This window comes from Netta rufina (genome assembly GCF_964035555.1).
Source record: "Netta rufina genome assembly, chromosome: 5".
NCBI lineage: Eukaryota > Metazoa > Chordata > Aves > Anseriformes > Anatidae > Netta > Netta rufina.
In genome coordinates, this window is record NC_140128.1 from 62,227,215 (window position 1) to 62,242,128 (window position 14,914).

Below are 14,914 nucleotides of genomic sequence, written 5' to 3' on the forward strand. Positions count from 1 at the left end.
ACACCAGTGAGGGCAGGGCTGCCCCAGTGCTTGGGGCTGCTCGCACTTCCAGTTGACATTTTCACCAGCCTCGGAGCAGCCCCTTCCAGCCCAGCACGGGTCCAGAGCCGCTTTACTCACCCCACGCAGGGCTCAGAGACGTGGCAGGGAACACATCCAGCCTGAAACGCGGAGCCTCACCTCCCAGAGCTGCCAATTCTGGTCCGAGGGAAGGTCAGACTGAGCCTCCTCCCAGCCTGACCCAGCACACCGAAGCCCCGTGGCCACAGCCTGCTCCGTGGCACCCCAGGAGAGAGCCAGGAGAGGAGGGGAAGGAGCCCAAGGACCAGATTTCAGCAGCTTCTGCCCCCTCCCTGCACAACAGCAGGGCTCCTGCGCCTCCCCGGGGGCTCTGCTGGTTCACATTTGCTCAGGGTAGAAGTTTCGGGTATCTGCTAAATGCCAGTGAATACTGAGGGGCAGAAGAGCCCCACGATGGGTGAAGAGGAGGGATCAGGACCACGCTCACCCCCAGCAGGTGAAGCAGCCCTCATTTCACACACACTTCAGGCCCAGGCATCCTTTTGCTGAGCCAACTCCAGCAATAAGAGCCCCCAGCCCCCCATCCCCTCCCTCCCAGCAGCTCCAGCCCTCTTCCTCCGCCACCAGCCGGGGGTTGGGCACAAGGCAGCCACCTCGGGAGCAGCAGGAGCACTCGATCTCACCCTCACAGGCCTTCGCTGGGGATATGCTTCGAGCCCACGAGCCTAGGCAGGATGGGGACAGCAACCGGGGCCAGCAGTCGGAGCAGGACCACGCTCCAGCCCCCTGCCCCTAACACAGGTAACTGAGCTCCACGCTCCCACGCGAGTCAGGATGCAGAGTACTTCACGGAATACATCTTTGCAGGAAGACAGTGCCTCTCCCAGCGACGGATGTGCAATTAAAAGAGTAACTAGAACAGTCTCAGACCAGGCGCGGTCCGAGCGAGATCCGTTCCTTCCAAGTGTGCAGATAAAAAGTGCAAATATGCATTGGATGTTTCTTTTTTTTTTTTTTTTCTAGTGAGGAAGCTCTGGTGCATTTAGCTGCCAACATCTTGAAGACCAGACCAAGGGAAAAAAAAAAAAAAAAAAAAAAAAAGCTTCCAGAGAGAGTTCAGCTTCACTTTGCTACATGGTACCTTAATAAAAGTCACAGTTCTCTCGCTCACCGCCCGCAGCCGTCGGCTCAGTCCCGCTCAGGGCTGGGGCAGGTAGTGGAATGTTTGTGTCAATGAGTTAGATGCTTCAGGGGGAGGAAAAAAAAACAAAAAGGTTACAATCCTATACACGAATGCCACTTCTGGGAGGAAAGGGGCCTGGCGGCCTCCTCAGTTCTGCGGCGCGGGGCAGGAGCTGTGGTGGGTGTTTGCTTCCGAGCCGCCTGCAGCAGAGAGCAAGGGGGCACTGTCTGCAGCCCCGCTGAGCTGGGGACCCGCCGTGTAGCTGTCGTTCCCAGCCAGGGCCCCGTAGCAGCCAGAGCACTGAGGGGTGGCCAAGCTGGGAGGAGAGAGCAGAAAACCAGAAGGGGACTCAGGGATGGATGGTTTTGAACGTTGCCTCCACCGCCAGGCAGCCCAGGGAAGAGTTTTGCCCCCCAACACTGACCACGGTGCACGTCTGTGGGTTAGGACGAGCAGGTTGGTGTCCCCAAGGAACCCGGCTTTGAGGAAGCAGGTGCAAAGAAAGGAGCACCAGGTCCTACAGAATTGGTCGAGGAGAGGCAGAACCTCTCAGCTCCTCACAAAAAAAAAAAAAAACAGCCAGGAGGACCTCAGAGCCCCAGGCAGCAAGGCCAGGGCTGTCGGGTTTCCTTTTAGTTTTGCTGGAGATACCAGAGCATCCTCCCCCATCCCAAATGTTCCTGCAGAGCTTTGTCCCGGAGACAACATCTCTCCCAGGGCTTCACCACCTCACTTCCCAGCAGAAAAACTCCTCCGGAGGTAATTTAGGAGCCCCAATCCCCCAGCTGAGGAAAGATCAGCTTCCCTGGATGAGGCCTCCTGCATGTAACCACTGCACATTTCAGTGTGATATCCACTTTAATCACTTTTACTCAGAAATAGCTCGGAGCTTTCTCCACTCGCCCAGCACAACACTTACCCTCCTTCCCTGGCCCCAAGCCGCGACAAGTCGTCATCACTGTCGTAGCGCCTTGGATTGTCGAAGAAGTAGGCTCTGGAGCTGTAACTGTGACTATTGACCATTCCTGCTGGAGTCTGTGACAGGAAATAAAGGCCAGGAGTGAGATTTCTGACAGCCTTCCTAGAGGTCTGCTCCCCAGACAGGAGGTGTTGAGCCTCAGCAGCTCGCCCCGACCTACCAGGTTCTGACTCAGTCTCTGAGCCCGGAAGAACAGCACCACGAAGGTTGTTGGCACCAGCTCCCAGAGAAAGAGGACCACTCCGAACACGACGTATTCTTCGCTGCTCACTTCCATGTGCACCTGTGGAAGGAAGTTGGAGGTCTCTAAATTCTTAGCTATCAGAGCTACACGGCTCCCGGAGCTGGGCACAGCTCAGGGTAACTGCAAATGCGGTGAGATCCTGATGAAAACTTATTCTGAGCCAGATGTTATTAAACATTGCCCTTCTGCTCTAGCTGATTTGTTCCTCCTCTCCCCCAAAAGAAGAGTTAAATTGAAAATCGATGAAGATAACAGAATCCCTCCTGAAGTAGGGAGGAGGAGGAAGATTCAGGCTTGCCCCAGTGGAGAGAACAAGCAGGGCTTTAGAACACAGAAATCCAGCTTACCTGGGGATTCAGAGGAACACACACCCCCATGTAACATCCTTTTCCCCTACACGTGCCCCCACGGGAGCCCTTTCACTTTGCTCCTAGCTCTGGACTCGAAGTGACAGGCTTACCTTATCAGAAAGGTTGTCCCAGCCATAATTAAATGGCCCAGGAACACTGTCTGGAGATATGGCCACAGCCACCAGGTTATAGCAAGCCCTTGAGGAATACAGAAGAGCGACTACAGAGCCCACAAGAATAGCTTGGCAGACAGATGTTCCCTGGAACAGAAAGGAAAAGCAGTTTTAAGACAAACCTTCCTACAGAGCGTGGATTTCCCATCCACGTTTAAATACACGAGAAGCTGTGCAGGCAAGAATGACCTGGAACATTCGTATGTTGCTAAAATATTCAGAGCTGGTTACGAGCTTCCTCATGTGATGAGTTCGCTGGAGTAGCAGGAAAGGCTCAAGGCACAGGAGCATCATCCTCAGGGTTTTACTGACCTGCAGAGTTGTTTGTCAGCTCCAAACCGGTGGTCCAGAGATGGCCCCACACCCACTGCCTTCCTCTGGCAGCCCCCCCAAGGCCAGCCAACAGCCACCAAGCAGATCTTGCTGCTTTTAACATCCTCAGCAGGCCCAGACTTAGCTACACTGCATGGTGGAAGCCAAAATAGGGGCAAGCATCTGAGCCAAGACACAGCTGGCTTGCCTTTGTGTGTGGGCAGACATCCCCCTGAGGGAGCTCACCTCGCTGACCTGCTCCCCATCCCAACTAGGGGCACACCAGCTCTGTTTTCCCAGCTTTGCTCAAGGCAGTGCCTTGGAAGAATCATTTTGAAGGTGTTAGAAGCCTTCACCAGGCAGTCCAGCTGGGTACTCAGAAGAAGCAGGCTTCTCCACAGCACGCTGTACAAGAACAAAGCCCTACAGGCAGCCCCAGGCATGGAACTAGAGGAAGTTGCCACATCCACAAAGCTCCAGATTCACCCGAGGACACGCTGGGAAGGTCTCTGAGGAGTCCCTCTGACACCTGGAAGGACAGAAGGGCTCCGAGCACACGAGGCGAGGCGCTGCATTACTGTGAAGGCAGCAGTTCAAAAATATCCGAGCCAGGCAGCTGACTTCCTTCTGCACCTGACTGCTCCCAGATCCTACAGTTTGCCCTACAGCTGCTTCCAGGCTGATCAGGAGACTGCTGCCTGCCCTTCTCGCCAGGCAGGGTGAAATCACTGCCTTTGACAGGGGTGAGGGCTTTTCAGAGGAAGAAATGGGGGAAGAGCTCTCAGGTGCATGCTTAATTGCAGCCTGCTGGTGCTTCACCCTCTTCATCTGCAGGAGGAGAGTTGTACATGTTCAGAACCTCACCTGTCCTTCTGCGTTGGGACAGGGCCTACAGAAGCTTCTCCTCCCATCCAAGATGCTCCTCTCAAGCAAAACACATTAGCACTGCCTCTGGATTAAACAACCCAGGCAGCTAATGCTGGACTGTTACTAGATTCCCTCTGCAGAGAGGGGTGTTACGCATGTCAGAGCTATCAGCACTGTGCTTTGTGGCAATACACTGCAGGAACTACATCTTACTTCTTAGAGAATCCTCTTTTCCAAACTTAAATTCCAAAATTAAACTAAAAATTGAGCTCTGAAGTTAAACCTCTAAAATTGAGTAGCATGAGCAGCTGCTAAGCCTCCTGTTGTGCACCAGCAAAACTGCAGGCACCTTCCCCTAAAACATGCAGGACACATTATCCCTGTAGCAGGAGCAGATAGCTCTGGAGAGAGGAGCCCGGGGCAGTCCACGAGGCGTTTCCCTACCTTGGACTCGAGGTAGACGTTTGCTGAAGACATCTTTCCCAGTTTGCACATGCAGCAAGCCAGGGAGATTGCACAGAGGATGAAGAGGCTGTCGTTGACCAGGGTGCGGGCGAGGACCGTCCACCTCAGCTGGTCCTGCGGGACCTCCCCGTGGATTAGCATTGCACAAGTCAGGTTCACAATGAGGAAGAGGAGGCTGGTGAGGATGGAGCCCAGATACAAGAGGACCCTGGAGAGAAGATGGGAAAAAAAAAAAAAAACAACATTAAATCACACGGTTTTGGAGTCATACTTCACAATCCTTCAGTCTCATCAGGAGGGAGCAAGCAGAACGAGAGGCACGCTACGAAATTTGGGCATTCCAGGAAGTTCTAGTGGTTGTACTGACAGCCCAGGTCTGCTGAGTATTTATTTGTCTGAGCTGCTCTCCTATGGCACGAGCTGTGTGAGTGGCCATGAGTTACCAGGCTCATCTTCTGACAGTCAGGCTCTTATCTTGCAGATTTTAAGTGTCGCTCGAGCTCTGCATTAACTTCAGTCGATACCTTCTGAGTCATCACAACCACTGCAGCTTTATTGAAAGCCACTGGAGCTTGCCTTTTCCACCATGGGATTACCTGGAAAAGGCCAGGAAGCACCTGGGCTGCACAGAAGTGTACCACCTTTTGCTCAAACACCTCTCTTGGAGGTGGGACAGCTCAGGAGGACCTTGAGAGTTCCCCCAGCTTGCTATCAGCACCCACACCGGGATGCTGATGGCACTCGGAGGCATGCAGCACACATTTCAGCTTCCTTGGAGCTCACATTCCTGCTCCAAGGAGCAACACTGACCCTCTGTCAGAGCACAGCCAGGTAAGACATTAGCTCTGTTCAGTTTTTGGGGTCCAAAGCCCCCATTTCTTATGCCACAGGTTTATTTCACCTTAAACAGCCTCTAAAGATTAGATGAAAGCACCACTTACTTGTACTTGTTGAATTCAGCTGCACATTTCACTTTGAATATGACCTAGGGGGGGAAAAAAAAAAAATGCAGAGCATTACTGAACATGCCCTACAGCTCTCCTTTAAGCTTGGTGATGATGGATACAACAGGAGCCACCATCCAGCTGGGGATCTTGAAGGACCACGGCACCTCTTAGCACAAAATCTTGCTTTGTACCCACTGCAAAAGAGACTTGCCAGGTCTGAACGCAGGTGTCTGATGGGCACGGACACCGAATATCCCATAGGTGTGGTGTAAAGACCTCGTCACTAAGGACTCAAGGGAATAATTTTATAGATTTCAGTGAAATCAAGCATGATTGAGCTCCTCTTGGAGAAAACCACCTCAGCAAGACAAATAATGGATCCAAACGAGCCCAGTGGTGTCAGATGATGGGCCTGCAGGCTGTAAGAGACATGCAGAGCTCTCAGCTCCTCCACCCTGCAGATATTTGGAGGCCAAACACACCTGAGAAGGAACCCAGAGGGAAGAAGCCCTCCAGAGGTGGAAGGCCCAGCTTTTTGAGGTGTGTGGCATCTGGTGACAGCCCACATTGCTCCTCAGAGCACCACACACTCTGTCCAAAAGGGAATCAGCGCTGCCATCCTTCCCCACAGCCCAGGGACCTGCGGGGTCACGCTCAGCCTCACAGCTCGTGTCCTGAGGGTTGGGATCCCGAAGGACAGAGCCTCCGAGGCAGATCCAGGGTTCAGCACAAATCTCAGCAGGTGCAGAGCTTTGGTTCCACTTCTTCCAGGAGCTCTCCCTGTCACCTCCCAGGCTGCAGCTGCAGGGAAGGATCACTCACCCGTCCCTCACAAGGCACTCAGCTGTTCCTCCTGCTGGGATTTCAGCACCACAAAGCTTCTGGGATCAGGCTCCTGCCACCAGGATTCCCAGCCACACTCCGGGACCTGAGGGCTGTCTGTTCCATTACGATCGTTTCGAGCATTTGAAGTCCTTCCTACAGGAATTGGACAGCTTCAGACCCTGTGCCAAGTACTCCAAGCAGTTCCCGAAGCCCTCTGCCCCGTTGTTGAGGCTTGCACCAGTCAGAAGCACAAAGTGATGCACACAGAGCCCCTCCAAGAGGAAGCCTGAGCCTTGGAAGGAGAAGCACGGTCACTTTGAGACAGAAATCCCCGAATCCTCCATCCTTGGCTTGCCTGTAGGCTGCATCCAATTGCTTTGGGAGCATCAGGACAGCCAGCCAGGAAGCCTTTTGGTCTGGCACACAGCTTTGCAGCATGGAAATCCAGTCCAGATACTGGTGCCAGGGCTCTGACTCCCAAAAGAGCAGCCCACAGCCACAGCCTCTGCTAGCAGCAAGCCCCCAGACAGACAGGGGAAGGCCACAGGGCAGCAGAATGGAGATGCTGGCTCCAGCAGTACCAGCCTCGGGTTTTTCTTAACTATTTAGCCTCAACACTGACCTACAGATGCTCCTCTGCTCGATCGTGGTGCATCCAGCCACAAGAGACCTAAAAGAGGCAGAAACTTGTCATTTCCTGGTGGAATCAGCCTCAACCAGCACCTACAGTCACCTCCTGGCTGCTGACACAGCCACCCGAGCACAGGAACCAGCTCCAGGACAGAGCATTTTGAGGCTGCGACCCCTCAGCAGCTGCCCCCAGCGAGGACAAACATCTCCCAGGCTGGATGCTCTCCCCGTGCCCGTCTGCTCCAGAGCAATTAGAGGAGCTGGGATGAAAGAGGCTGATGTCATCCCGCCCGCTGGAGCGCTCAGACCCAGACAGGTGAAGGGTTAGGGCCACGCCAGTCTGGCGGAGCAGCCCCGAGCAGAGCCCTTACTCATCGCTGTGCACCACTGCAGACTCCCAGGCCAGGCAGCGATGCCAAAAAGGTCTTGGAAAGGGTGAGGACGAGGTTGTTGTGGCTGCATTTATGGGTACTGGCTCCTGGTGATGACCTGGGGGCAGCAGAAGCTGGCAGGCTCTTGGGAAAGGCGGTGATGCTCCAGCAGATGCCCGGCTGGCAGCAGAGGAGCTCTTCCAAACAGGGCTGGGGTGTCCTGGGCATCCTTCTGCCTGCTGGGAGCAGAGCTGAGGAGTTCTGACAGACCCCGATCTCCGGGTTTCCTGCAGAGATGCTCTTTGTTACGAGCTGAAGCAGGAAGGGAAGGTTCCAAGCAGAAGGCATCCCAGCTCCTGATGCTCCAGGTGGAAAAATCCCATGACAAAAGGGAGCTTGGACAGGACGGCCTCCTCCCCACAGAGGGGAGCACGAGGCAGCTCCATCAGCTTGAATTTCGGTCCTAGAACAGTCCAAACTCCTCCAGCTCTCCACAGGGATTTGTTGTTTCCCCAAGGTTTTCCCCCAACCCATCCCCAGCTCGAGGAGCTCCATAAATCGAGCGAGATCAGCGCAAACAGCGCAGCACAGGCCCCGTTTTCCTTCCCTGCTTCGACAGATGCCATTCCTCCAGCACCCCCACAAAGGCAGCACTGTGAGCAGGGACAATTAGCCATGCCTCTGGCACAAAAGCAGCCTCAGCTTTTATCTGAGGGCATTTCAACCAGGGACAGCAGCCCCAGAGCTCCTCTACAGGTTGCTGCCAGCTGGCCTGAGAGAGCTGGGAACTGCTGGGCCCTCCGAGCACCTCCTGCTTGAAGCCACCTGAGTAAAAATCCTCTAAATCCTCAGCCTGTTTCCACAGCAGCTTCTTGTTTTTTTCACTTGCTTGCTCCTCCTGAGCTTTAAGGTAAAAAAAAAAAAACACATCCAAGCTGGCATCAGCTGGCAGAAAGGTGCCATGTGTCAGTAGCTAAGAGGATGGGCTAGTTTTATCAGCCTGCTCTCCAAGCAAAAGGAGAACAAAATCACCATTTTTTTGGTTAAAATGGAAGCCAGAAGAGCACCAAAAGGTCCATCGAGGTGGATTTTCTCCAAATCCCACAAGCTCTGGCTTTCACCACCGTGAGATCACTCCAAGACACGACGTGCTGGCCACCCGTGCTGCTCGGGGCAGCCAAGTGTCAGGCCCTTCTCTGTGGGGAAGCATGCACACCCATTAAAATAAGTCACTTTATCCTTTTCCCACTCTGGATGCTGAGCTCCTGTTTCCTCAGACAGGATTTCCCTTGGCTCTAGGTCTGCAAGGAGACAGAAGCAGGGCATACCCAGCCAGAGTCCACTGCAAAACAGCCACCACAGCAGGAAGGGAGCCTGCCTGAACTCATTTGCCTTTCGTTAAGGGAGCTTTTTAATGAGCCTGTGAGGTGGTAAACCTGCTGTCAAATCCAGTAGCCTCACTGGAAACAGAAATCCAGCCACTTTGGGGCAAGAGAGCTCGGGATCTCCTGCTGAGCTTGCTTCCTAAGGGACACACAAACACCTACCAGATAGAAAAATGGGTAGCGCAGGCTCCCTTCAATTTAAAGATGGATTATAGACATTATATCCTAAATATTACGCAGCATTTCTTATCCTGCTGGCACTCAACAGGCAACACATCTGATATTGGCAGAATTAACACCAGCTCCCAGGTGTTTGTGCCGGGCAGGGAAGCACCCACACAGCTGAGCAACCCCACGGCCCCGAGCCTCGTGGTATCGTGTGAGGGCAGACGTCCTAGGGAACGTGAAATAATCCCCAGGGGTGAGACATCGGAGCGGCTTCGCTGCCTGTGAGCGATTCCTTTGTGAGGCTGCGGGGTCTGAGCAGCAGCGACGGAGCTGGAAGGAAAAAAAGTGCTGCCTGTTTACAAAGCGAGTCCCCGAACCGGGAGGCTGCTGGCGAGAAACTGGAGCAGAAGGGAAATATTCAGAGGGGGAAGGGAGCAAAAGGAAGGGTTTGGGGGGGCAAATAAAACACAAAATGGGCAATGGGGGAAGGCAGGGGAGGAGGGATGTGGATCAGCACCAAAAACAAGCGGCTCAGCGCCGTCCTGGGGGTGTTGTTGTGCCGGGAAGGGGCTCAGCTCCGCAGCCCGGGCTGTTACGGGGGGAGGCAGAGGGGTTTTGGGGTTTTTGTGAGGCACCAAAGGGCACGGAAAGGAGCGGGGCTGGCGGCGGCGAGGGGCCGGAGGGAGCGCAGCAACAATAGCAGAAGAGGCTCCGGGCTGGTGACGTAATGCTTGGCGGCCCTCCAGGCCCCTGCTGCTGCTGCTGCCACTTCCCGGGCCCTTAGCAGGAGAGAAATCAATGAGAAATTAGAGGAAAAAAAGGTTTAAAAAAAAAAAAAAAGCCTGGTGAAGGGACCCACGGCGCTGCCACCCCCACACAGGGAGGGGGGCAGGGGGCACCCTGTGTGTGTGTGAGGGCTGCCCCTCAACCCCTCCCCACCTCAGCACTCAGGCCACGACCCCAAAACCTCCCATTTTTCCCCCAAAACCCCTATTTCCCCTCAAAACCCTCATTTTTCCCTCATAAACCCCTCCAAGCGGGGTTTTGAAGCTGCCAGGCGCCCCTCCTCCCCCCTCGCCCCCCCACAAGCCCTAAAAACGAAGGCAAAGCCCTAAATTAAAAAAAAAATCACCTCAGCGAAGTAGAGCGTGAGGAGGCAGAGGCTGCAGAAGAGCAGGCAGCCGGGCAGGCAGTGCAGCAGCCAGTGGGCGAAGGGCTGCGGGAGCCGGAGGGCCCTGGGGGAGCCCTGCAGGCAGAAGGAGAAGAGCGTGGTCCTGAGGGCGGCCCAGAGGAGGCCGAGGAAGAGGCAGAGGGTGCGGTAGCTCAGCCGCCGCTGCCGGTAGTAGAGGAGCAGCCAGAGCTGCAGGTAGGCGAAGAGGAAGAGGGAGGCGCACAGCGCCGTGTGGACGGCCGTCAGCCCCAGCTCCACGCCGGACACCGCCGCCGTCGCCACCACCGGGGCCGGCCCCTCAGCGGGGGCCGCCGGGGGGTTCATAAGGAGCGGGGGGGAGGCGGCACCGAGCCCGCGGGCACCGCCATGGAGCTGCTGACAGACGCACGCAGCGCAGAACCCTCCCCGCCGCGCTGCCCGCCCGCCCTCTCGCCGCCAAGCGAGTGAGGAGCGCCGGTATTTGAGGGGGTGGCTGGAGGCAGAGCGCGCTCCCCATTGGTTCTTCCCGGCGCTAGCCCCGCCCGCCGAGCGCAAAGAGGAGCGGGGATTGGGCGGTGCTGCCTGTCACTCTCCGCCAGGCCCCGCCCCTCTCGCTCGCCGGCCCCCGGGAGCGCTGGGCTGCTGTAGGCTGCGACCCCGCCCCCCTGGGGGAGGGGCCTGAGGGGGGTTCGCGGCTCTGATTGGTTGCGGGAGGGGAGGGGGCGGGGCCGGGTCTTTCGCGGCGGCGCGGAGGGTCCTGGCAGGTTGAAGGGGGGTCCACTAGGGTCCTGGCAGGTTAAAGGGGCCCCATAGCAACAGGGCTGGGTCCTGGCAGGTTGAGGGGGTCCCGTAGGGTCCTGGCAGGTTGAGGGGGTCCCGTAGGGTCCTGGAAGGTTGAGGGGTCCCCTAAGGTCCTGGAAGGTTGAGGGGTGTCCCAGCAGCAGGGCAGCTGGGGGGGCAGGTTGGGTGGCCACCGTGGGGGGGCTTGGTGACGTCGCTCGGAGTCCCCTCCGTGTCCTCATCCCCTACGCTGAGACCCCTGAGGCTCCGATCCGTCACCCACAGCGAGCTGCGGCACGGGAACCCTGCCTGCGTGGTCCCCGCGGGGGACGAGGGACGAGGGAGCAGCGGCGCCTACACGCTGGGCACCCAGGAAGGTGACAGTGACACCCCAGGTAAGTGACATCCCGGGTAGGTGACACCCTGGGTAGGTGACATCCTGGGTAGGTGACATCCCGGGTGGGTGACAGTGACACCCCAGGTACGTGACACCCCAGGTAGCTGATGTCCCAGGTAGGTGACACCCCGGGTAGGTGAGACCCCAGGTAGGTGACATCCCAGGTAGGTGACATCTCAGGTAGGTGACACCCCAAGTAGGTGACATCCCAGTTGGGTGACAGTGACACCCCAGGTAGGTGACATCCTGGGTAGGTGACACTCCAGGTAAGTGACACCCCAGGTAGGTGACAGTGACACCCCAGGTAGGTGACATCTCAGGTAGGTGACACCCCAGATAGGTGACAGTGACACCCTGGGGTAGGTGAGACCCCAGGTAGGTGACAGTGACACCCCAGGTAGGTGACATCCCCAGTAGGTGACATCCCAAGTAGGTGACACCCCAGGTGGATGATGTCCCAGGTAGGTGACAGTGACACCCCAGGTAGGTGACACCCCAAGTAGGTGACATCCCAGTTGGGTGACAGTGACACCCCAGGTAGGTGACATCCTGGGTAGGTGACACTCCAGGTAGGTGACAGTGGCACCCCAGGTAGGTGAGACCCCAGGTAGGTGACAGTGACACCCCAAGTAGGTGACATCCCAGGTAGGTGACACCCCAGGTAGGTGACAGTGACACCCCGAGTAGGTGACATCCCAGTTGGGTGACAGTGACACCCCAGGTAGGTGATACCCCAAGTAGGTGACACCCTGGGTAGGTGACATCCTGGGTAGGTGAGACCCCAGGTAGCTGACAGTGTCACCCCAGGTAGGTGACACCCCAAGTAGGTGACATCCCAGGTGGGTGACAGTGACACCCCAGGTAGGTGACATCCTGGGTAGGTGACACTCCAGGTAGGTGACACCCCAGGTGGGTGACAGTGGCACCCCAAGTAGGTGACACCCCAAGTAGGTGACACCCTAGGTAGGTGACATCCCAAGTAGGTGACCCCCCAGGTAGGTGCCACCCCAGGTAGGTGACAGTGCCACCCCTGAGCCAGCTCAGGATCATCCATCAGCGATACCATCCATCAGCATGGGGCCAGCTGCCCCACAGGGGCTTTGGGGACAAGGAGGGTGCCAGGTCACGCTGTGGGCTGTTGGCCGTGCACTGCCATGGGACAGCTCTGCCCCGTTGGGAGGCTGCAACGTGTCCTCCGGGGTGCTGGGAGGTGGGGGCTGAAAGTGAAAAAACTCAGGGAAAGGAGTTTTATTTTTATATTATCCTGAAGGGCCCTTTCTGGGGTCCCCAGCAGGAAAGGGGGGTCCCACGGCAGGGGGGCAGCACGGGCACATCGCAGTGAGACAAAGCACGCTGGAGAACAGGCTGGGATTTTATTTCATGTAAACGTTTCCCACCCTGTTGAGGACCCTCGAGAAGCCAAAAAGGCTCCTTGTGCCAAAAAACAGCTCCTGTAGGTCATGATAGCCTCGCTTTTGGGCACCCTCACCCCTTTATTCCAGCCCCGTATCTCATACGCTCGCACCAAGGCCTCCCTCCTCCACAAGCCTGATGTGGGATCCGAAATCGCAGAGCATGGGGGAGGCAGCAGGGACACTGGGGGAAGTGTCAGCATGCCGGAGAGGAGCCCCGTTATCTCGTGCCTTCGTGTGCCAGATGTGCCTCCGGTCCCCTGAGCTGTGCTGGCGCTGGTCCGCGCGGCGGAGGGGTTGCAAAGCAGCCTGCAGCCTCCCGAAAATGCTGCTGGTGAAAAGGGGGTTTGTCTGCGCACGGAAAATCTGTGAGCACTCAGCTTCGAAGCAGGGACTGGGGACAAATAGTGGATAAACAGCGCTGTGGTGAGGCTCTGCCTGCCCACCGAGTGCAGCTCTGGGCTCTCAGCATTGTCCCTGTGGGGCAGCCGGACTGGGACGCCTTTTTGGTACATTCGGTACCAAATAAACCCCTTTCTGTGTAGAAATAAACCCTATTCTGTGTAGAAATAAACCCTTTTCTGTGGCTGAGGGCTCAACGCCACAGCAACACATGACAGAGGGCACCACTGTGATCAGAACTGGGCCTGGCTCGTTATATGCCATGTGCCTCCTCCCCAGGCTGCTGGGGAGAAGGGGCAGGTGGAAACGGGAGCAGATATTTCTTTTCTGTGTTTACAGACGAGTGTGGCCCCTTTCCAAAGTGGCAAAGAACCAGCTCAGCGCTGTCACCTCTCCAGGGCGGCTTCTTGGCCGTACTCAGAGCAGCAGGGGCAAAGAAGTTGCCCTCAGAAATTTTGAAGGGAGCTGGCTGATGAGCTCGTTGTTCCAGCAAAACCGTGTAGTGATAATTAACCTTAGACTCGTCAGCTGATTAGGAGAAGGCTGGTGCTGGCCACTTTTTCGAGGGAGGGCAGGGAAGAGAAGCCTGTAGTGAAAAATATATAAAGCAGTGGAAAATGCAATCTTGCTGCCCAGCCATAGGATTCCACGAAACCAACGCATAGCCTCACCCTGAAAAAAAAGACAAAAAGACTGAAATATTTTGCTTATTGACATCAGCAGCATTTCAACAGCTGTCAGCAGTGTATGTCAACAGTTGTCAGGCATTTCACGTGGAGTTTGTGTGGTCTTTTGGTGAATTAAAGACTCACAGGACAGCCCAGGCCCTGGTCAGTGAAGTGGCCGTGGGCTGATGGTTTCCAGATGCACTTTAGTGGGATCCCAAGGGTGCTTTCTGTGCCTCTGATGAACCAATTTACCATCTTCTTGGGAGAAAACAGGCTTGCGGACAGTACACCTGTTGGGACAGCCTCCGTGTTAGGACAAGCTAGCTGCAGGCCAAGGTGCTGCTTTAGGAAAGGCCGGGCAGTCAGGTGTGTCTTGTGGGATTCTTGTGTGATCTGGGGAGCAGGAGGCTGAAACAAAGAGGATATTTTGTGAGTTTTCTGGATCCCCTAAAGAAATCCTGTGTGCACAGTCCAAAGTGCAGGACGAGCCCCGGGGCTGGCTGGCCGACGTTATGCTCTCCCTCGCGTTTTTCAGCAGCGTGCATATTTGTTCTGGGGCATCCAGCCATGCCAGGGAGGCTGCTGCAGGCCAGTTTTGCCTGCTCTAGCTCACGGGTCGAGTCAGCCCTGTGTGGATTTGGGGCTCTTGTGTGTCCCCACTGCCGGCCAGGTCTGGAGGGCTTCGCACTGCTTAACTGCTGCTGGGGGGGCAGGACAGGCAGGGAGGCCTGGCTGCCAAAAACGCAAAGCTTCTGGGTGCAAAGTGAATGTCCTGCTGCAACAAAAGGCTGGATACGTAGTGATCGTCACAGGAAAGGCTGAGGTGGCTCTGTTATCCTTTAGGAGCATATTCCTAGGGAGTAAAAACTTGCTGGCTGGGGGCTCTGCAGCCTGGAAAATGCTGGTACAATGAGATAAAACAAAGATGAAGCAGTAGTGTAATATATTCAGACCAAAAGGGTATTTATATACATATATTTATATTGTTGTTTTTTTTTTGCACCTTGTCCAGTGCATCTTAAAAACCACCTCCTATCACCCTCCTTTGAATGAAATAAGCTGCAGCTTAATAAATACTGTAGATGGGGTCCCGGGGGTGATGAGGGGACCCCAGCCCATATTTACCACTCAGGATTCCCAGGCTGAACCCAGAAATATCATTTGGCCAAGCTTTTCTTCATGTTT

The 14,914-nt window shown here is 55.8% G+C and overlaps 1 protein-coding gene across 1 annotated transcript; it reads right to left on the bottom strand.

The window, feature by feature from the left end:
* Positions 1-1,224: 1,224 nt before the first annotated feature.
* Positions 1,225-10,415, bottom strand: GPR137C (G protein-coupled receptor 137C; the record flags this gene model as incomplete). The annotated part of the gene is made up of 7 exons (XM_084288019.1): positions 1,225-1,520; positions 2,124-2,239; positions 2,344-2,466; positions 2,888-3,037; positions 4,574-4,802; positions 5,536-5,579; positions 10,053-10,415. The coding sequence occupies 7 exons, from the start codon at positions 10,413-10,415 to the stop codon at positions 1,352-1,354; spliced, it is 1,194 nt and encodes a 397-aa protein (XP_084144145.1). The 3' UTR covers positions 1,225-1,351.
* Positions 10,416-14,914: the final 4,499 nt, after the last annotated feature.